At 42.4% G+C, this 23,054-nt stretch overlaps 2 protein-coding genes across 5 annotated transcripts in view; one reads left to right on the plus strand and one right to left on the minus strand.

The window, feature by feature from the left end:
- Positions 1–4,817: 4,817 nt before the first annotated feature.
- LOC117354530 (gastrula zinc finger protein XlCGF57.1-like) lies at positions 4,818–23,021 on the minus strand. Of its 4 annotated transcripts, none has more exons than XM_033932229.1 (4): positions 22,796–23,021; positions 18,330–18,456; positions 15,766–15,876; positions 4,818–7,495 (listed from the first exon to the last, which is right to left on the minus strand). In XM_033932229.1, the coding sequence occupies exons 1-4, from the start codon at positions 22,817–22,819 to the stop codon at positions 5,898–5,900; spliced, it is 1,860 nt and encodes a 619-aa protein (XP_033788120.1). In that variant the 5' UTR covers positions 22,820–23,021; the 3' UTR covers positions 4,818–5,897. The 4 variants fall into 4 exon arrangements, with proteins under 4 accessions (XP_033788120.1, XP_033788119.1, XP_033788122.1 ...); XM_033932228.1 differs by having other exon boundaries at positions 4,818–7,498; XM_033932231.1 differs by lacking the exon at positions 18,330–18,456.
- The window catches only part of LOC117354529 (gastrula zinc finger protein XlCGF26.1-like), a 34,617-nt gene continuing 34,538 nt past the window's right edge, over positions 22,976–23,054 (plus strand). Inside the window, exon 1 of the mRNA XM_033932226.1 lies at positions 22,976–23,003. The gene's annotated coding sequence lies outside the window, so the exon portion shown is untranslated. The remainder of the gene's footprint in view (positions 23,004–23,054) is intronic.

The raw sequence follows: 23,054 nt of genomic DNA on the forward strand, positions 1-23,054 counted from the left end.
GCTGTTTTAAAGTGAGAGCGTGGGAAGGGGTACTAACGACATGGGAAGGAAGGAGGGAGGGAATAGAAAGGGACAATTGTTGGGCCTGAGTGCAGAAAGAAAGGATGCACAGTCAGAAGGAAACGCAACCAGAGACTCATGAAATCACCAGACAGCAAAGGTAGGATAAATGATTTTATTTTCAATTTAGTGATCAAAATGTGTCAGTTTTGAGAATTTATATCTGCTGTCTATATTTTGCACTATTTTTGGCTATTTTTCTAGTTACGGAGGTGACATTGCATATTTTAAAGTCATCTGCTTTGACATCTTTGAAACCCCTCCAAATATAAATAATTAACATTTTCTCTGCATATAGTGTGCTTACATAGTAACATACATAGTAGATGACGGCAGATAAAGACCTGAATGGTCCATGCAGTCTGCCCCACCTGGTTCAATTTAAAATTTTTTTATTTTATTTTTTTTTTATTTTTCTTCTTTGCTATTTCTGGGCAAGAATCCAAAGCTTTACCCGGTTCTGTGCTTGGGTTCCAACCGCCAAAATCTCCATCAAGACCTACTCCAGCCCATCTACACCCTCCCAGCCACCGAAGCCCTCCCCTGCCCATCCTTCACCAAACGGCCATACACGACACAGACCGTGCAAGTCTGCCCAGTAACTGGCCTAGTTCAATATTTAATATTATTTTCTGATTCTAAATCCTCTGTGTCCATCCCACGCTTCTTTGAACTCAGTCACAGTTTTATTCTCCACCACCTCTCTCGGGAGCCCAGGATCGATGGAACTTGGACCATGTAAAACATGGTCTAAGTCACAAAAACCCACCTAAACTCACCAGATAAGCACTGAAAACATATAATACAGACCCCCCACACACTACCCCAGTGATCACCGACCACCCCACCGCATAAAAATTTTAATCACAACTTTAAAATTTAGCCTCCAGACCATCATCACCTGGCCGCCTGGCATAGGAAAGCCTAGTTGTCCAGCACAGAGGCAGCTTAAGTCGTCTTGGGGTGGTGTTAGGGACCCATAGAGAGGAGGACCCATGCCCATAAGCCCCTGTAATCACTGCATTGATACTTAAAAACCCTTTTTTACTGGCATATAAGCGGCTCCTGCAGCCCTAAGGGCTATTGGGGTGGTAGATAAGTGGGTCTAGGGCAGGGATCTCATAGTCCCTCCTTGAGGGCCACAATCCAGTCGGGTTTTCAGGATTTCCCCAATGAATATGCATTGAAAGCAGTGCATGCACATAGATCTCATGCATATTCATTGGGGAAATCCTGAAAACCCAACTGGATTGCGGCCCTCAAGGAGGGACTTTGAGACCCTTGGTCTAGGGGATTCTGGAGGTGGTTTGGGGGGCTCATCATGACCTATAAGGGAGCTGTAGGGTGGAGAAGACATGGCACTCTTTTTGTGAAGTTCACAGCAGCGTCCTGTAAGGTACCCCACTATTTAGGTGGCTTGTCTGGGTGTGCTTTGCAGACCCTTCCCATGTCCAACAGGGCTTGTTCTAGGCGTTTTCAACTTGGACGGAAAGTTGGACGAAAATGTGGTATAAAGATGGACGATTTAGTGGCTTGGACGATCAGATCGGCAGGACATACAATTAGACAATTTTCGAAACTAAAAAAAAGTTGGACGTATCTTTCGAAAATGTGTCTTAAGCTGTTTTTTATTTTGGACGACTTGTGAGATGGACGTAAACGGACTTAGACATCCCTTTTGATTATGCCCCTCCACGGCTCTTAACACTTGCATTGTGAGGTCATAGAGCATTATGGCTATAGAAACATGATAGCAGATAAAGTCCAAATGGCCCATCCAGTCTGCCCATCCGCAGTATCCACTATCTCTTCGTCTCCCTATTGGCTTAGGCTCTTTACACCTGCATTGTGAGGTCATAGACCTTTATGGTTATAGAAATATAGTGTACAACCTAAAACTAGTCACCCCAGCAGTATATAACGTTATCATAAAAATAATATAGGATACTGCTAATACTGGACAATACACATCAGTATTGTTAGCCCAACAAACTTGAAAGGCTATGGCCTCAGAATCGGAGCCTACGCACAGCAGTGAATCACAAACTGAGATGATCCGCGTAGTTATACAGCTCCTGCTCCAATCATTGGCCGGTATTTAATTTTTTAAAACTTTTTCTAAAGCAATTCAATAAAGCTAAAACCCTTACAACTTTTAAGTGATATTGTGTATATGTGATAGCCAGGATTTGAATAAAAGTAGACCAAAAAGACTTATCTTATTGCTGACTTGTCTTTAAAACATATTTGGTCACTAGTGTCTGTTTGCCGACGTGGCCAGCGTTTCGCGGGAATTTTAAACATCCGCTGCGTCAGGGCCACCAGGACATTCAAAATCACAGGCTCAATCAGTTCACTCGGTCACAAATTTTCAAACTTCAAATTTTGAAAATTTGTGACCGAGTGAACTGATTGAGCCTGTGATTTTGAATGTCCTGGTGGCCCTGACGCAGCGGATGTTTAAAATTCCCGTGAAACGCTGGCCGCGTCGGCAAGCAGACACTAGTGACCGAATATGTTTTAAAGACAAGTCAGCAATAAGATAAGTCTTTTTGGTCTACTTTTTTTCAAATCCACAATTGTAATCCACATTCGACAAGTTTGTCCAGTTAAGTAGTATATTCTGAATGGCTAGTGTAGCCATAATGTGGAACAACTTAGGGCTCCTTTTACTAAGCTGCGTTAGGGCTTTAACTAAACTAAACTAAACCTTAAGTTTATATACCGCATCCTCTCCACGGAAGTGGAGCTCGGCACGGTTTACAAGAACTTAAAATATAAGAAGAGAAAGGAAAAGGTTTACATGAGCTTATATATAGAATGGAAGAGTAAGGGGGAAAATAGAATTACATGTTAGAGAAGAGCCAAGTTTTCAGTTGCTTGCGGAATAGTTGGAGAGAGCCCAGGTTCCGCAACGGGATAGTAAGGTCGTTCCAGAGACCTGTGATTTTGAAGAGAAGAGATTTTCCCAGTTTACCTGCATAGAGAATACCGCGTAGAGAGGGGAAGGATAGTTTATATCTTTGGGCCGGGACTGGTGGAGTCAGGACTCGAGGAGTTAAAGGATAGTGGGCTTAACGCGTGGAATAGCGCATGCTACATTGAGCTGGCGTTAGTTTTTCCACATAGTGCGCTAAAAACGCTAGCCTCATGGTAGTTCAGTAACTGTATACCCTCGTGATTTCCAAATACTACGAGAGAGAAGTCAATTTTTGTGTTAACGGAGAAAACAGCCGATATGGGGTTCCAAACTTTACCCCAGTAATTCTGGAGAAGAGGGCAGTGCACTAGCATATGTTCCAAGGTGCCAGGGTGGCTCTTACAGGACCAACAGAGGGAAGGAAGAGAGGCATTAATCCTATGCAGAACAAAGGACATCGACTGGAGCATGGAGGCTGATTTAAGAGATTTGAAGAGATGTGCCGAAACCTTCGACCAGGACTCAGCATCAGGGGTGGTTTGAAAGGCTACCCAGACACAAACGGGAAGAATAATAATTACCACGTGGCGTAATACAAAATCCAAAAACACCCACTCTCTCTGTATATATAAATCAATAGTTTAACGAAGTTCAAAGTGCTCAGAACCAATCAAATGGTAATAGAAAGATCACGCCGGGATATTACCCCTAGAGAAAATCTTCACTTGTTCAATCATCGCACTTTAAAAGTTATATTGATTGTGATTTCAACTGCTCAAAATATATAAACAATTATTATGGACTCATCTTAGGTGTCTATTTCTTCCAGGTTCTGACATGTTTCGCCAGACCAGGCTTCCTCAGAGAACCCACACATAAGATGTCTCAAAGTGATTGTGACTGAGATTTTTTAGCTGTAGTTTGCTTGTTCAGTTGACAGCAGGAGGATCCTAAGTGTTTGAGTCTTTGGTTTTTTTTTCTTCTTGGCAAGCATGGGAGGGTTTCCTAGACCAGTGATTCCCAACCCTGTCCTGGAGGAACACCAGGCCAATCGGGTTTTCAGGCTAGCCCTAATGAATATGCATGAGAGAGATTTGCATATGATGGAAGTGATAGGCATGCAAATTTGCTTCATGCATATTCATTAGGGCTAGCCTGAAAACCCAATTGGCCTGGTGTTCCTCCAGGACAGGGTTGGGAACCACTGTCCTAGACGGTTGGGTTGCTTCCCCTGAGCTAACATAAACACCATCCTTTTTTCTCTCTCTCTTTCTCTTCTCTCTTTTTCTCTTTTCTTCGTTTTTTTTTCTCTCTCTCTCTCTCCTCTTCTCTGTTCTTTTCTTCTTCTCTCTCTCTCCTCTTCTTCTTTCTCCTCTTCTCTCTTTTCTTTCTTCTCTGTTCTTTCTTCTTCTTTCTCTCTCCTTTCTTCTGTTCTTTCTCTCTCCTCTTTCTTCTTTTTTCTCTCTCTTTCTTCTCTGTTCTTTTCTTCTTTTTTCTCTCTCTCTTCTCTGTTCTTTTCTTTCATCTCTCTCTCTTCTCTTCTTTCTTCTGTTCTATTCTTCTTTTTCTCTTTTCTCTTTTCTTTTGTTCTTTTTTCTCTTCTCTGTTATTTTCTTCTTCTTTTTCTCTCTTTCTCTCTTCTCTTCTTCTTTTTCTCTCTCTATTCTTCTGTTCTTTTCTCTCTTCTCTTCTTTCTCTCTTCTCTTTCCTTCTTTTTTTCTCTCTCTTCTCTGTTCTTTTCTTCTTTATCTCTCTCTTTCTCTTTTCTTCTGTTCTTTTCTCTGTCTTCTCTTCTTTCTTTCTTCTCTGTTCTTTTCTTTCTCTCTTCTCTCTTGTTCTTCTTTTTTCTCTCTTCTCCTTTTTTTCTCTCTCTTCTCTCTTCTCTTTTCTCTTTTTTTTCTTCTTTTTTTCTCTCTCTTCTCTCTTTTTCTCTGTTCTTTCTTCTTCTTCCCAGTCTTCTAGGGTTTGGAGCTGGGTGGCCAGATGGGTTTATTTTATTTTTTTAGCTGCAGTTTGCTTGTTCGGTTGCCAGCAGGAGGATCCTAAGTGGTTGAGCCTTTGTTTCTTTTTCTTTCCAGGCCTATCAGACACAGAGGCCTTGGGATACTGGTTGGTTCCTTACCACTGATACTATTTGGGGTACTGGGGGAAAGGGGGGGGTTCATATACTTTTGACGATGATACCGATTTTTAGTGTTCACAGTCTTGTGCAATTTCTTTGTTCACTTGTTGCTTGTTATTTCTGGTTGTATTCATTTTCATCAATAAAAAAAAGATTTACACTACATACCATACCATCTCTTGGATCCCGCAAATGTCAGCAAGGAATCAGTGCAGCTTATGCAACATTAGAATTACTACAGAGACATAGATATTACAAAGAAACTGCATGGAGGATATCATGCAGGGGACTGCATGGGGAAGGGTCAATGCACTGAGGAAGAAAAAGGTGAGTTTTCAGTGCCTTCCTGAATTGGAAGTATGTAGGTGTTTGTAAGAGGCTGCCCGGGAGGTTGTTCTGGATTCTGGGCCCCTGAAACTCGAAGGTGGTCTAAAAGAGAGCCTTTCTTCGAACACGGTGTGCAGAAGGGGGTGGTAGTTTCCAACATTGGATTGTCCTCGACTTTGTAGAAGGATTGTGTGATTTGAATGGCAGATGGATTAGGTCCATAAATAGTCATCATAGCCTGTCCTATAGCTGTAGCAGTATAATTATCTTTACTTGAAGTAGCTGCGGAATCTGCCATCATCTTTAGCCCTAGTACTTAAGCTAAGCTAAGAGTGGGTACCATGAATTTTTACTTTTCCTTCCTGCCACACTAAAATTGTAGCAGTCATGTTACTCAGATTCACATAGGTGTTACTTAGCAAGACTTGGGATGAGAACTTGATCTCCCTTTAGGGAATGCACAGGTATTCACCAGCTCCGCTGATAAAAACTCAACCCATCATCGCCGACCCCTCTTTCTCCCATGTGGTTACTTTGATGCCTCCTTAGAGATGATAAAGAAGTGAAGCTTTTACCACACTCGGAGCAGGTAAATGGTCTGTCACCAGTGTGGATCCTTTGATGAATTTTCAAATGTGAAAGGCGAATGAACCCTTTGTTACACTCAGAACACGTAAAAGGTTTCTGTACCATGTGGCCCCTTTGATGCATTTTCAGATTTGATAGGTGATTGAAGCATTTATTATACTCGGAACACGCAAACGGTTTCTGACCCGTGTGGATCCTTTGATGAATTTTCAGATTTGATAAATTAATGAAGCCTTTGTTACACTCAGAACATGTAAAAGGTTTCTCTCCTGTGTGGATCCTTTGATGAATTTTCAGATTTGAAAGACGTATGAAGCCTTTATTGCACTCAACGCAAGTGAAAGGTTTCATTCCCGTGTGTATCATTTGATGTCTTCTTAGAGACGATAAAGAAATGAAAGTTTTATCACACTGAGTACACGTAAATAGATTCCCTCCGGCGTGGAACCTTTGGTGAATTGTCAGTTCTGACAGATTATTGAAGCTTTTATCACACTGGGTACATTTAATAGCTTTCTTTTTCAAGTGACTCATTTGGTGTCTCTTCAGATACGACAGATAAATAAAACCTTTATTACACTCGGCGCACGTAAATGGTTTCTCACCCGTTTTGATCATTTGATGTCTTCTTAGAGATGATAAATAAATGAAGCTTTTGTCGCATTCACTACATGTGAAAGGTTTCTGTCCAGTGTGAATCATTTCATGCCTTCTCAGAGATGAAAAAAAAACAAAGCTTTTATCACACTCAGCACATGTATACAGAGTTTCTTCTGCACGTGTTAATCGATGTATTATTGTATTTTTCTTCTGAATACTTTTCTCAAATTGACAACTTGACAATTTCTTCTCATCTTTGACTATTTTTTGGTTCTTTGCTACGAAATTCTTGTATTTATGAAACTTTCCACATTTGATACTTCCAAGAGATCTTTTCCCCGTGTGTGTTCTTTGTTGTGTAATTAATGTTTCGTTTAGACAGAAATTTTTGCTGTAACGAGTCCTTGGAAATGTTTTCACTCCAGCGTGAATTTTCTGGTGCAATTTCAAATTTGATTTGTAAGGTTTTCCGCACCGAGTACATCCCTCGTTGTGGGATCTCTGGTGCAATAATAAATCATCTTTCTTAAAGCCTTTTGCACAGGGCTCATACAGAAAGGATTTATTTCTTTTCTCCTCTCTCTGGTGGGGAATAAAAGAAATGCGATTACTGTTATTTTGGAAGGGTTTCTCCGATGTCCTGTTTCCCTGGGTCTCGGGGATGTTTGAGAGTTCTCCGTCACTTTTCCCACACTCAGTGACTCTATCCGGCGAGCTTCCTGCAAGGTCTCTCCGCTTCTTTCCATTCCTTCCGATTCTCTTCTCATTCTTCTGGAAAATATTTTCACACATATTTAATTGCCTTGGGATTTGTTCCATTTCTACAGAAGGTTCTTCTTGATTTTCTTCCCTCTTCTGTTCCTCTATGGCTTCATTATCTGCTGGGTATAAACAGAAAACATTAATCATGTTTTCGGAAAAGCATTTTCCCCCTAATTCTATATATGGTGCTTTGACCTACAAATGCAAATTTGGACACACGTTCACTTTGCACGCACAAATTAATTGAAGAAGCCAATTAAGACCGATAACTGGCTTCTTAACAAGCAATTAGCATTAATTGGATTTAATTTAAATTTATACACCTAAAATTGATGCGCTGTGCCATAAAGGGGATATAAATATGAGAAGACCGTGGGCAGATTGGAGGCATTCCCCAAATTTACGCACAGAATTAGTCATGTCTAACTTTAGGCATGGTTTATAGAATACCACTGATTTGATTTTTTTTTTTTTTCATTTTTAGACATCATATACAGAATTTACCCTTTGGGGGTCACAGTGACAACATAGGATCTGTGATGTTTACAAAACTCTAGCTGTCAGCAGAAATCTCAAGAGAAAAAGCAGAACTCAGAGGCTCTACATTAGAGAATGGCACGATGACAAAATTCATCACCGTCCTTGCGGATATCCGTGGGAAACCATCTCCGTGTCATTCTTTAGGGAGAGAGGGAAGAATCAGAGTTTAAATGGGCCCAGTCACTGACCCTCAAGCCTTGCATTGAAGAATTCTGGTGTGGAAGGACAAGTTGAGAGAGACAGAAAAGAATGACAGTCTCTGGTATCCAGAGCTGAGATTGTGATGTCATAAAGCCTCATTCCACCAATGCCTAAGAGCCAGCCTCATCAGTGATGTCACAATGGCTTCATTATCCTATACTTGGCTCACATAAGAATCAGCGTATGACTGGGCTCAGCCACTGACCCTCAAGCCTTGCAATGAAGAATGCTGGTGTAGAAGGACTGAGGTTGACAGAGACACGAAAGAAGGGCACCAGATGAGACCATAAACATTGCCATATTGGGTCAGTCTGAAGGTCCATCAAGCCCAGTATCCTGTTTCCAGTAGTGGCCAATCCAGGTCCCAAGTACCTGTCAGAAACCCAAAGAGTAGCAAACATTCCAAAGCTGAGATTGTGATGTCATAAAGCCTCATTCCACTAATGCCTAAGAGCCAGCCTCATCAGTGATGTCACAATGGTTTCATTATCCTATACAGTACTTGGCTCACATAAGAACATACGAGTTGCCATACTGGGACAGACTGAAGGTCCATCAAGCCCAGGATCCTGTTTCCAACAGTGGCCAACCCAGGTCCCAAGCACCTGTCAGAAACCCAAAGAGTAGCAACATTCCAGAGCTCAGATTATGATGTCATAAAGCCTCATTCCACCAATGCCTAAGAACCAACCTCATCAGTGATGTCACAATGGCTTGATTATCCTTTACTTGGCTCACATAAGAATCAGAACATGAATAGGCCCAGCCACTGACCCTCAAGCCTTGCATTGACGAATGCTGGTGTAGAAGGACTGAGGTTGAGAGAGACACTAACAAATGACATGAGATGGTTTCCCGTGATTATCTGCGGGGGCGGGAGCGATGATGAATTTTGTCACTGTGTCATTCTCTACTCTACATATCTCAGTGAACTCTGTGCATTTCCTTTAAATGGATTTTTGATAACCCAGTGCAAAGTCTCATTAAACCGTAGCGCGGTTTTTAATGCTGGCTGCAACGGTAACAGCTCCGACGCTCGTAGAATTACTATGAGCGTCGGAGCTGTTCCTGCCGCGGCTGGCACTAAAAAAATCGCGCTACGATTTAATACAAGGGGGAGGGGTTGGTGTGCACTGCAGAGTCAATTTATGGATGCTTTCGGCATTGAGAAGGGCTTCCTAAGATGCAATCAGCACGCTGCTTCATACAGAGCTAAAAGTAAAATCACACTGGATGAGGTCTGACAATCTAAGTTTGCGAACTCGTCCTAGAAAAAGTGCTCCATACCTCATTGCTGAATATCATTTCGGTCAGTTGGCTAGTTTCAAAGGTGTAAATTCCGCTCCTCTCCAGACTAGTCCAAATCTATATCGTCTCTGTTCTCCTTTCTAATTTCTTGTAAACTGTGCCGAGCTCTACTACTATAGAGAAGATGCGGTATATAAGCCTAAGGTTTAACCCTTTCAGGACCAAGGGACATATTTGTCCCATAACTTTAAAATCCTATAAATTTTGATTGGGATAGTCTACAGTTCTAAATTTGATATGTACGGATTCCATATGATACTGCCTTTATGTAAACAAACTGGTTCCGACATTCATTCATTAGCGTCGTTGCCAGATTGACGAGAAGATTCACTTGCCACACTGTCCATAAGCCAGAAGTTTGATTTTTTTTTAAAAAAAATAATGATATTTCACAAAAAAAATCAATTTTTTGGCATCTGCAAGCCCTTTTTACCATAAAAATGTCGTCAAAACCACAAAAATTGGCCTACGATCCTTATGGTCCTGAAAGGGTTAAGTTTAGTTCAGAGGGTCTTGGCCTCCCTCCTCACCTTCATGATGAATTCTAGCTGGAAAGAAACCCAGCGAGATGGGGTGACCCCCTAAACTTTGTTTGTTTTAAGTAAAATTTTGTGTGTCTCTCATTAGGACCTTTTTTTTCACTCGGAGAATAGTTAAGCTCTGGAACGTGTTGCCAGAGGACGTGGTAAGAGCGGAGAGCGTAGCTGGTTTTAAGAAAGGTTTGGACAGGTTCCTGGAGGAAAAGTCCATGGTCTGTTATTGAGAAGGACATGGGGGAGGCCACTGCTTGCATGGAATGTTGCTACTCCTTGGGTTTTGGCCAAGTACTAGTGACCTGGATTGGCCACCGTGAGAACGGGCTACTGGGCTTAATGGACCATTGGTCTGACCCAGTAAGGCTAGTCTTACGTTCTTAAGAATAAAATTAGCCTTGTGGACAAACGAAATGTGTTCATTTTGTTTTGGACCACCCTAATGTACAGTTTTATTAAAACTTTTTGTCCCCTGTCTGTCTTTATTTTTGTCTCTCTCCTTGTTCTCCTTTATCTGTCTGTATTTCTTTCTGTCTCTCCTCCCCCCCCCCACTTTCCTTTGCAGAAGCAGCAGCGGTATTTCCCTTCCCCTCCAGGTCCCTGTGAAGTAGTAGCAGCATTTCCCCTCCCACTCCCTTCTCCCCCCCCCACTTTCCTTTGCAGTAGCAGCAGCAGTATTTCCCTTCCCCTCCAGGTCCCTGTGAAGCAATTCCCTTCTCTTACCGTGAGCTGTCCTGCTCCGTTCGGCCCCTCCCTTCTCTTAATGCGATCTGGCCTGCTCCGTTCGGCCCCTCCCCCTTCCCTTCCCACAGGCTGGCCTGCTGCGGTCGAAGGTTTTTGTTTCAAGTTTTAAAAGTGCCGGCGGCAGCTCCTCTCACGCTGCTGATCCTCCTGTAAAGAGCAGCCTGCGATGGTGGCCGGCTTTAGCGAACCTCGCAGGCCGCTCTCCAGCCTCGATAGCACGTTCCCTCTGATGCACGGGATCGCGTCAGAGGGAACGTGCTACCGAGTTGGAGAGCGGCCTGTGAGGTTCGCTAAAGCCGGACACCATCGCAGGCTGCTCTTTACAGGAGGATCAGCAGCAGCAGCAGCGGTGGCAGCAGCGGCGAGCGAGGGCCGAGGTGTGTTCCCTGCCGAGGACGCAGGCAGGGAGAGAGCTTGTCTGGCTTCCAGGATGAGTGAGGGCGGGAGGAGGGGAATGGCCAGAATGTTCCCTGCCGCTGGGTTGGCTGCCAAGGATCACACACCACAGCGGCAGGGAACACGAAATCCTAAGTGCGCATGTGCGCTTAGGGTTTTATTATATAGGATATATATATATATTTTTTTTTTTACAAAAATGACAGAAGTTTAGGTTAAAACTACAAAAATAGACTTCATGGGGAGTTAGTAAGACAAATAATACACAAACTTTAGACAAACAGGAACAAGAGAGAAAAATGGGACAACTACAATAATCAGAGGAAAGTGAAGATGAAAGGAAAGATAGGTTAGGAGGGGATCTGAATAAATATTATCAGATAAAGTTTAGCCCTAATAAGGGCAGTTAGGTATCAAAAAGCATCTTGAAATAAGAATGTTTTTAACTTGGTTTTAAACTGAGAAAGGGATACTTCGAAACGAAGAGGGTTAGGGATGGCGTTCCAAAGAGAAGGGGCGGTTGCAGCAATATTGTTAGATCCGAGGGCTCCTTTTACTATGCGGCTAGAACTAACGCCAGCTCTTAATGCTGGCGTTAGCTTCTAGCGTGCGGGGCAATTTAACGCACGCTATTCCGTGCGTTAATGCCCTAACGCGACTTAGTAAAAGCAGCCCTAATAGTATTGATGTGCTTTAAAGAGGGAATACAATCTTTATTTGTAAACTACCAGTACCTCACAGAAGTTCACAGCGGTTCACATAATACAATCAAAAAATGAAAATGAAAAAAAAAACAAAAACAAAACTTTACATTAAAATTAAAACTTTTTAAGGACATAGATCTTTCCTATAACTCTTGTAATTACTGAATTTTTCGCTCCATAAGACGCACTCGTTTTCCCCCCCAAAAAAGTGGGTGGAAATAAGCGTGCGTCTTATGAAGCAAATATACCACCCCCCCCCCCGGGCGGTACCTTTAAACTGTGGAGGTTGGTGCACGGCTACCTGCTGATTGTCGGGGCCCGCGGCGCACATGCGCGCTAATGCCTGGGCCCACAACACTTCCTAATTGTGCCGGTTGCTGGTGCTTCGCTGGACAGCTGCCTGCTGATTACCAGCATGTCGGAGCCACTGCTGCGTGGGCGCGTGCCACTTCTGAATGGCTGCCTCAGTTCTCACTAGCTCCTCACGAGAACTGAGACAGCCATTCAGAAGTGGCGCGTGCCCACACAGCAGTGCGCTTTTGTGCTGCGGGCCCCAACAATCAGCAGGCAACCGTCCACCAACCTCCACAATATAAAAGGTACCTCCAGGGGGATGGGACGGAATTTAAAGGTGCTGGGGGTATGTAAAAGTGATGATTGATTGATTTGGGAGGGCTGGGACGGAATTTAAAGGTGCTGGGGGGCTGGGACGGAATTGGTTCGGAATAGTTTTTTTTCTTGTTTTCCTTCTCTAAATCTGGGGTGAGTCTTATGGTGAGGTGCATCTTATGGAGCGAAAAATACGGTACCTTGATGACTTATTTGACCTGGTAGAAATTTCCATCATTTAGCCCATGTTGAATTAAACATTCTAGTGTATCTTATCACCTTTACAGAAGTTCATATAAACCGCGTGAGCGAACTGCTGGGCACGATGGACCACTAGTCTGACCCAGCAGAGGCATTGCTTATGTTCTTATCCAGTTTGCCCAACAGTCACATAAGAACATAAGAATTGCCACTGCTAGGTCAGACCAGTGGTCCATCACGCCTAGCAGTCCATTCACACGGCGGCCTCCAGGTCAAAGACCTGTGCCCTAACCGAGACCAGCCCTACCTGCATTTGTTCTGGCTCAGCAGAAACTTGTCCAACCTTGTCTTGAACCCCTGGAGGGTGTTTTCCCTTATAACAGACTCCCGGAAGAGCATTCCAGTTCTATACCACTCTCTGTTTATTGAGAGCATCTATACCACTACTAATAACTGGGGCATCAATTCACAGCGGTTTATATGAACTTCTGTAAAGGTGTTACAATACAGAGTTACACCTACATTACAAAGAGCTTCTGTGAGGTGTTACAATACATGGGCTCTGTAGACTTACAAGGGGCTTAACCCATTCCTCTCCTAGCTCCGGCATAACAAACTTTCACTGAACGTCTCTAAAACTACCGGTGTCCTTTTCTCAATCTCTACCGCTGAACATCTATGTTTACCCATTTGTATCAATTCCTCCCCAATTCAAATTGACAGCAAAGTTAAACTCCTCGGGTTATCCTTGATAAGGACCTTACCTTCCATCAACAAATTAGTGCCATTACACATAAATGTTTTCATAAGCTAAGGCTCATCCACTCCATCTCTTCTTGATCTCCCTTTCATTAAAGTCATTCTCTCGTAATCTCGAATATAGATTACTGTAATGCCCTATATCAGGGCATAACCCAGAAATCTGTCGTTTACATCTACTGCAAAATACTGCTGATAAATTAATTTACCATGCAAAAAATATGACCATGTTACTCCCCTCCTTGGTAAAGCACATTGGTTACCCATCACTCACCGTCTCACCTATAAAATACTCCTTCTTACCTTCAAAACAAAAAACTCCAACCAAGCAGCATTCATTGACAAACTTCCGATCCCATATTCAGCTTCCAGGACTCTCCGATCTAACAACCAAAACCTACTTTCCATTCCTTCAATCCCTGAACTTTTCTATGACACCACTCGCAAATCTAATTTTTTCAGTCACTGCTCCTCTCTATGGAATGGCCCTTCCATTGGATCTCTGATTAGAAAATTCTCTAGAAAATTTTAAAACTAAACTTAAAACTTTTCTTTTCAAAGACACCTATACTCTTTAATCTCCACTTTTGCATATAATTCACTTTTACTTCTTTAAGTCCCATGAAAAATCAAAATGCTTCTCTTGAAGCGAGCCCTATCCTAATGTAATTCCATTCTCCATTTACCTCCCTTTATTTTTAATTTATCACGGTGTACTTACAAAAACTTACCTTCCCCCACTTTCCACTTGTTTCATAGACTTAGTAGAGAAAGACAGACTGTTCACCCTCTCCAAGGTAGGGAAGAACGAGAGGGCACTCTCTAAAGTTGAAAGGGCCTAGATTCCGTACAAACGTAGGGAAGTTCTTCACCCAAAGAGTGGTAGAAAACTGGAACGCTCTTCCGAAGTCTGTTATAGGGGAAAACACCCTCCAGGGATTCAAGACAAAGCTAAATAGATTCCGTACAAACGTAGGGAAGTTCTTCCCCCAAAGAGTGGTAGAAAACTGGAACGCTCTTCCGAAGTCTGTTATAGGGGAAAACACCCTCCAGGGATTCAAGACAAAGCTAAATAGATTCCATTCAAACGTAGGGAAGTTCTTCACCCAAAGAGTGGTAGAAAACTGGAACGCTCTTCCGAAGTCTGTTATAGGGGAAAACACCCTCCAGGGATTCAAGACAAAGCTAAATAGATACCGTACAAAAGTAGGGAAGTTCTTCACTCAAAGAGTGGTAGAAAACTGGAACGCTCTTCCGAAGTCTGTTATAGGGGAAAACACCCTCCAGGGATTCAAGACAAAGCTAAATAGATTCCGTACAAACGTAGGGAAGTTCTTCACCCAAAGAGTGGTAGAAATCTGGAACGCTCTTCCGAAGTCTGTTATAGGGGAAAACACCCTCCAGGGATTCAAGACAAAGCTAAATAGATTCCATTCAAACGTAGGGAAGTTCTTCACCCAAAGAGTGGTAGAAAACTGGAACGCTCTTCCGAAGTCTGTTATAGGGGAAAACACCCTCCAGGGATTCAAGACAAAGCTAAATAGATACCGTACAAAAGTAGGGAAGTTCTTCACTCAAAGAGTGGTAGAAAACTGGAACGCTCTTCCGAAGTCTGTTATAGGGGAAAACACCCTCCAGGGATTCAAGACAAAGCTAAATAGATTCCGTACAAACGTAGGGAAGTTCTTCACCCAAAGAGTGGTAGAAATCTGGAACGCTCTTCCGAAGTCTGTTATAGGGGAAAACACCCTCCAGGGATTCAAGACAAAGCTAAATAGATTCCATTCAAACGTAGGGAAGTTCTTCACCCAAAGAGTGGTAGAAAACTGGAACGCTCTTCCGAAGTCTGTTATAGGGGAAAACACCCTCCAGGGATTCAAGACAAAGCTAAATAGATACCGTACAAACGTAGGGAAGTTCTTCACCCAAAGAGTGGTAGAAATCTGGAACACTCTTCCGAAGTCTGTTATAGGGGAAAACACCCTCCAGGGATTCAAGACAAAGCTAAATAGATTCCATACAAACGTAGGGAAGTTCTTCACCCAAAGAGTGGTAGAAATCTGGAACGCTCTTCCGAAGTCTGTTATAGGGGAAAACACCCTCCAGGGATTCAAGACAAAGTTGGGCAAGTTCCTGCTAAACTGGCGAGACTGGACTCATTGGTCTGACTCAGCAGCGGCAATTCTTATGTACGTCAGTGTGAATATGTCACCGCACTTTTAGCCTTTGTTACAAAATTTCATTTAAATTTGACATTTTTATTTTGAATCTTATTTTATTGTACATGGCATATCAAAAATGAAGAAACTTGAAACTTGTTCCGTTCTCCTACCCAAAGGTACCGTCTAATAACATTTCATATCACTCTGTACAGTACGTGTTATTATTTACCTGGGTATAAGTGAGTAACTTCTTTCTCCCCCGACTCCTGGGGATCCTGGACATACGACTTCTCCTCTGATTTGATACCCGATAGCATTTCAGGATTGATCTTTTCATAACCTGTTCCCAGGAAAAAAAAAATGCAAAAGCACATACAGTAACAGAAGAAGGAAAGAGACAGAGATCTTCCTATGACACTGTTTTATTTGGAATGGTTATGAGAAAAAAAGAGTCAAATATCATCACACAACAAGAAACTTTTATTAATTATGACCAGGGCTGTGGAGTCGGAGTCGAGGAGTCGGAGTCAGAAGTACAAAAAACTGAGGAGTCGGAGTCGGAACATTTATCTACCGACTCCATTTTTGAACTTGGCAAACCAATCACGAGCGATTCTTTCAGCTATAGCACCCACTATATACACAGCACAAATGTTGCGAGCAGCTTCTGCGGCCTTAGAACCTTGATTAAAAGCAAAAAGAAGGTGGGGTCGAAAATGCTCATTTCTCTCAACTTGACATTCCATTTTAACGATCTGAAAATTAACCAGTGCTGTGGAGTCGGAGTCAGAGTCGGAGGAAATTTCGGGTACCTGGAGTCGGAGTCGGAGTCTGAAGTACAAAAAACTGAGGAGTCGGAGTCAGAGTCGGAATATTTATCTACCAACTCCACAGCCCTAATTATGACAGGGGTTGCCATTCAAATATTACCAATAACTGGAAAAATTACAATAATCTTAATTACACATTCTGGTGGAATTCGTTATGTCATATTTTTAAGATGGAAAGAGCAATAGCGTTGCAAAAAGGGAAGTATAATAACTTCGTAAAGATTTGGGGGCCATTGGAAAAGTATTGTAATGAATAGGCCTCATTTTTCTTCCTTTTTTAGATTTATTATATGCACACTCAGGGGGGAGGGAGGATTTAGGGAGGAAATTTTTATAACTATGTTTATAATAATAGTATAATATATTTTATATAGAATAACTGATGAAGGGTGGGTGGGTAGGGTTTCATCATTAATGGTCTATTAGATTTTATGTGTTAGATTTTAAAGTGCTATATTGGAATCAGTTTATGATATATTTATGTGCACTTGTTTGATTTAAAAATGAATAAAGAATTTATTTAAAAAAAAAAAAAAAAAGTAATAAGGGGCCCTTCTAATGGTCAATACAAAAAAAAAAATAACGCAGCTCACCACTAACCAGCAGGTGTGATGCATAATTTATTAATCTAAATATCGTTTGCAAAATCTCCCCAAAAGAGAATTGAACGTCCAGCAGTAAACACTGAACTCCGAGACCATATGAAAGCCAACAAAAGAAAAAGCCCCAGTTATACAGGAAGGGGGGAATAAAAACCACCCAGTCATCCATCCATCATAGGCAGAAAAAAACTTTTGTGGCTTCTACGCATATTAAGAGTTGCCCGGGGACAGAAATGACGCCCGTCCCCACCAGTATTCCACCTGTTCCCGCCAGAATCCCCTCCATCCCCACGATGAATCCCCTCCTTCCCCACCCGACCCTGCAAGGAATCTCCTCTGTCCCCGCCCGTCCCCCCCATAAACGTTACCTGTCCCCCTAAAAAGCAGCAATTAGTTCTGACAGTTTTGATTTTTTTAAGTCTTAGCTTATTTAAACCAACAATAAAATACAATATAAACAAATAACAGTGAACAGGAATAAGAGATGCATACATCACCGGAAAGAATTAGAATAGACAATAGGTCATGTGACTGTAGGGTTGACCATTTCTTGTTAAAAGAAATAAAAGAGTTGGATTTTTTGGCAATATAAAGCTCATATCTGTAGAGCAAACAAATCTGGTTCCACCATCTGGCACAGGTAACTTGTGAGAGGTCCTTCCAAGATCCACAAATGGTTTTTAATGTAGCAATGAGTAAAGAATCAAACAATACAGCGTCAAAATCATTTAAAGCAGAATTGAGAGAGGCACTTTCAGGACAATAGTTGCATAAGAAAAATGGTGGCATAACCATGAGAGGGTGCTGGGCCTCCCTCTTTGAGCTTAGCTCCCCTAAAAATGAACATCTCCCTTGCTGTAGCTGGAGGGACATTTTAGTTTTCCATCATCTTGGTCCCAGTTTCTGCTTTTGTCTATATTCTACTAATTCTCTTTCCAGGCCTCGGGAACCCCAGTTCCATCCCCGCAGGAGTCCCATAGACCTGGGAGGGATCCCCACGGGAGTCCCGTAGACAAACTCCAGACCTCACAGCATACCCTGAAGAAAGCCTTAGCATGATGGCTGAAATGTCAGTTTCTACCTGGCAAGATGCAACGAGACCCGGGAACGTGCAACAACCATGAAGCCAGCTATGGAAACCCTGAGAGAACATAGGAATCTGTCTCCAATTTAAAGGGGAGGAAACACATAGGACAACAGAATGGTCTTATGGTTTTTCAGTCCTGACCCTCAGTGTGTCATCTTAAGACAGAGAAATGGAAGTTTCTGGATGGTGATGGTGGTACAGAAAAAAATCTCAGATTACTTTTAATAAATCAGATGCTTTGGTCTGTTAAAAATGCAGATAAAGCAATCCGTACCTAGGGAGATCAGGGTCTGATAATTCTCCTTCATCACCTCCCTGTAAAGCTCCTTCTGTTCTTCATCTAAATATTCCCACTCCTCCTGGGAGAAAGAGACAGCGATGTCCTCAAATGTCACTTGCCCCTGAAACACAAAACAGAAACACACTCAGGGACACATGGAAGTGCTCAGAATCCATTAAGACAATAAAGCCAGCTGAAATCTAACAGGGCAGAGGAGTACCCTAGAGCAGTGGGCTGGGAAGAGAAAGGCCTAAATTCAAATTTGATGGCTCCTTGTGTCTTTAGGCAGGCCACTTAACCCTCCACTGCCTCGAGATGGTCAAGGGTGACTTTGACAAACTCAACCCACATAGGGGCCTCTTCTGGAAACTTGTCACATTTGTGGCAATCCTCACAAGCCATCCACAGCTTGGGGGAATGTGCATAGGGGAAAAAGGGAGAGAATTTTCCTAACATTAAGGAAGAGGAGACACCAAGGCTCCTTCCTCTTAGATACTGCCAGACTCTTCTTTCCCACCATCAACCTCCTCCAACCTATATTTATAAAGTCGATATCCCTTAAGGACTCCTAGGTTTGCAAGGAATCTCTAATGCCAGAAAGACAGAATATTGCATGTTACTGTCCAAATAAAGGAGTTTATCATCAAACCAGGGCATGAATTTTCAAGTCCAAGTGAAGTAGCCAAAATCCATTTTCACTTGGCCCACTAGATCAATCTAAATGTAGTGAAGCAGGTGGGAATTCAGGTAGCATTTCCTGGTGCATCTCGTCGTGCAAAAATTCACCTCATGTCAAAAATTAACAGGGGAAGGGGAAAGAAGGTACCAGGCCTCGAGGCAAAGCATAATCAACAAAGAGAGGCGCTGAAGATGTCACATCCAACCTGTTGACACTAAGGGGCTCATAATCGAAAGAGAAAAATGTCCAAAAACCGGCCTAAGTTGGCACTTGGATGAACATTTCTCAAAAACGTCTTAGCGCCGATAATAAAACCGGGTTTTGGACATATTTCTAAACAACCTAGGCTTTCATAGTGCTGCTCAACGTCCAAAGCTAAACGGGTCGTTTCGGGAGGCATGTCGAGGGCGGAGTTGGATGGGACGTGGGCCGGCTTAGACTTAGTCGTACAGCATTTATAAAGTTTTACAACAGAGCCTAGACGGAACTTAGACGTTGTGACTTAGACCATGTAAAACATGGTCTAAGTCACAAAAATCCACCTAAACTCACCAGATAAGCACTGCAAACACATAACACAGACCCCCACAAACTACCCCAGTGATCACCAACCCACCCCACCCCCATAAAAATTTTATTCACAACTTTAAATTTCAGCCTCCAGACCATCATCACCTGGCCGCCTGGCATAGGAAAGCCTAGTCGTCCAGCCCAGAGGCAGCTTAAGTTGTCTTGGGGGTGGGTTAGGGACCGATAGAGAGGAGGACCCAAACGCATAAGCCTCTGTAATCGCTGCATTGATACTGAAACATGTGCACTGCCCTATACACCACCAAAACTCTTTTTTACTGGCATATAAGTGGCTTCTGCAGTCATAAGAGCTATTGGGGTGGTAGATAAGTGAGTCTAGGGGATTCTGGAGGTGGTTTGGGGGGGGGGCTCACCATGACCTATAAGGGAGCTATAGTGAGGAGAAGACATGGCACCCTTTTTGTGAAGTTCACAGCAGTGCCCTGTAAGGTACCCCACTATTTAGGTGGCATGTCTGGGTGTTCAGTCCATCACTTTGCAGACCCTTCCCACGTCCAACAGAGCTTGTTCTAGGCGTTTTGGACTTGGACAGAAGGTTAGATGGAAATGTGGTATAAAGATAGACGATCAGATCAGCAGGACGTATAATTAGACAATTTTCGAAAGTAAAAAAAAGTTAGACATATTTTTCAAAAATGTGTCTTAGGCTCTTTTTAACTTTGGATGACTTGCGAGATGGACGTAAACGGACTTAGACGTCCCTTTCGATTATGCCCCTCCACGCCTTTATTTCCAGTTTGTATCAAAGTTTCACAACAAGTAAAGTTCCAAAAACAAACAACAAGGTCCTGACTAGGATTCGAGTTTCGGCGATACCATCGCCTTCCTCAGGGGACAATTTTGTACGCGTCGGCGTCTCTCCATACAAAAAGAAGCACCAACCAATTCCTGATCCATCTGTGTACGTCTCCTTCCACTCCATGGTTCTTTAGTTTCCGAAGTAGGCGTTCATGGGCTACCTTGTCAAAGGCTTTTTAGAAGTCTAAGTATACAGTGTCTATGGGGTCCCCTTTTTACATCTGTTTGTTAATTCCTTCGAAGAAGTGCAATAAGTTCGTCAGGCATGATCTTCCCTTGCAGAAGCCATATTGACTTGTTATCATAAGTTTATGCCTCTCTAGATGCTCCTCGATGCTATCTTTTATCAGCGCTTCCGCCATTTTCCCCGGAACCGAGGTCAGACTTACTGGTCTGTAATTCCCCAGGTCACCTCTCGATCCCTTTTTAAAGATGGGCATAACATTGGCTATCTTCCAATCCTCCAAGATCACGCCTGTTTTCAGGGATAGATTACAAACCTGCTGTAGTAGTTCCGCTATTTCCTCCTTTAGTTCCTTCAATACTCTAGGGTGGATTCCGTCCGGGCCCGGCGATTTGTCAGTTTTAATTTTTCTATCTGCCTGTGTACGTCCTCAAGGCTTACTTCCATGGATGTTAATTTTTCTGCTTGGTCTCCTTTGAAGATTTTTTCAGGTTCCGGTATGTTGGATGTGTCTTCTTTTGTAAATACTGACGAAAAGAACATGTTTAGTCTTTCCGCCACTTCTTTCTCCTCCTTCACCACCCCTTTCCTATCTCTGTCTTCCAGTGATCCCACCTCCTCCCTATCTGGCTGCTTCCCTTTAACATATCTGGCATCCGAAAAGTATCATTGTTTCTTAGGTTCAAAGATGGATTATGAGAAACTTTAATGAGATATGGCATATAATCAGGAGTTTCTACAAATCGTATTTTAAATAGAATACAGTAGAATTTATAAAGTCTTCTCCCTTCTATAGGTAGCCAGTGTAATTCAAGTAAATAAGGTGATTTTATCACCTTTTTTCAATCTGAAGATTAATCTAACGGCTATATTCTGCAGCATACATGTGTCATCGAAGGAAGAAGTGGCACTGTTTATGCTGGCGATTGCTGCTACCTGCTCAGTATGTTGCAGTGATCCCAAGCTCTTTGGAGAGAAACGGCCTTACCCCAGCACAAAAGAGCAATTGCCAGTTTAAAAAAGATGCTGGGAGAATGCTTAGAATGTTTAGATTGTAAGCTCTTTCCAGCAGGGACTGTTTTCTTACTTTTTGAGACTCTGTCCAGCGCTGTGTGTGTCTGGTAGTGCTACAGAAATAATTAATAGTAGTAGTAGAATGCGAGAACACACCTGGATAGGGGAGAGTTATGAGACCCTACAAGGAGAGGTGAGGATACTGGGGCAGAGAACAAGGGACAGGGAAAACGTAAAGGAGCATGGGAGGGGAAAGAAAAGAAAGAATTCAATGAACTCCACCCCAATTCTCTAAACAACCTGGTACACTGTATCCCAGTGGTCTCAAACATGCGGCCCGCCAGGAACTATTTTGAAGCCCTCGGTATGTTTATCATAATCACAAAAGTAAAATAAAACAATTTCTTGATCATACGTCTCTTTAGCTATAAATGACAATATTATTATTAAGACTTAGCCAAAAGGAAAGATTTATAAACTATAAAGAGTTTTACCTCATGCAAAGTTGTCATTTCTTTAATAAGACATTAAATATTTTTTTCTGAGGCCCTCCAAGAACCTACGAATCCAAAATGTGGCCCTGCAAAGGATTTGGGTTTGAGACCACTGCTGTATCCCCATGACACGTCACACATATTTTCTCTTTCCCTTTAGGGGGATCCCAAAGTGCCATTTCTTTTTTTTTTTTAATTCTTTATTCATTTTCAAAACTTCAGTTGTGCACAAAAGATGATGCATTTATATAAAATATTATCATTACAGCACAATATACTTAATAGAATAAAGGCAAGACTTATTTTCCCCCACCCACTTTCCAATTAACCCAACACCTCATAAAAATATCTGTAAACAACCCATCTATACCTCTTAACCAATGCCAAAACATACCCCGGATGTGCATGTTTTCCTTAGTTATATAAATAAACCAATCTTTACAATATTTAGTTAATGGTTCCCAAACTTCCATAAATTTTTTTTATAATATCCCTTCTGAATGGCCATAAACTTTCCCATTTTGAAGACATAACATAGGGATTCCCAGCAGAATGAATCATTTAATCTATCCCAATTTTTCCAATTCTTAGGTCTGCTGGGAATCCCAATCCTAATTCTTCTACAATATCCCATGTTAGAAAGCTGCTGCAGCATTTGCAGAGAGAGAGAACAAGAAGTTGGGGACCAACTATGTCCTACCTGAGCAGAAGCTCCTTCAGGCATTTCCCTCTGTGTTTTTGCCCTTTGCAGGATCAGAAACGAATTAGGGACTCTTACTCTGGCTGGGGGTAGTGAAAGAAGAGCAGAAGCTGAGATTTGTGGTTAATCTACAAATAAGAGGATGGGAAGGGGGGGGAAATTCCACCTCCTCCTGGGCACCGGCTGATGACGTCATAGAGGAGCGCCCGTAGGTGTAAGCCACGTCAACCGAGCTTGCTGAGAGACACAGGAGCTTCTA

This window comes from Geotrypetes seraphini, chromosome 2 (genome assembly GCF_902459505.1).
Source record: "Geotrypetes seraphini chromosome 2, aGeoSer1.1, whole genome shotgun sequence".
Classification (NCBI taxonomy): domain Eukaryota; kingdom Metazoa; phylum Chordata; class Amphibia; order Gymnophiona; family Dermophiidae; genus Geotrypetes; species Geotrypetes seraphini.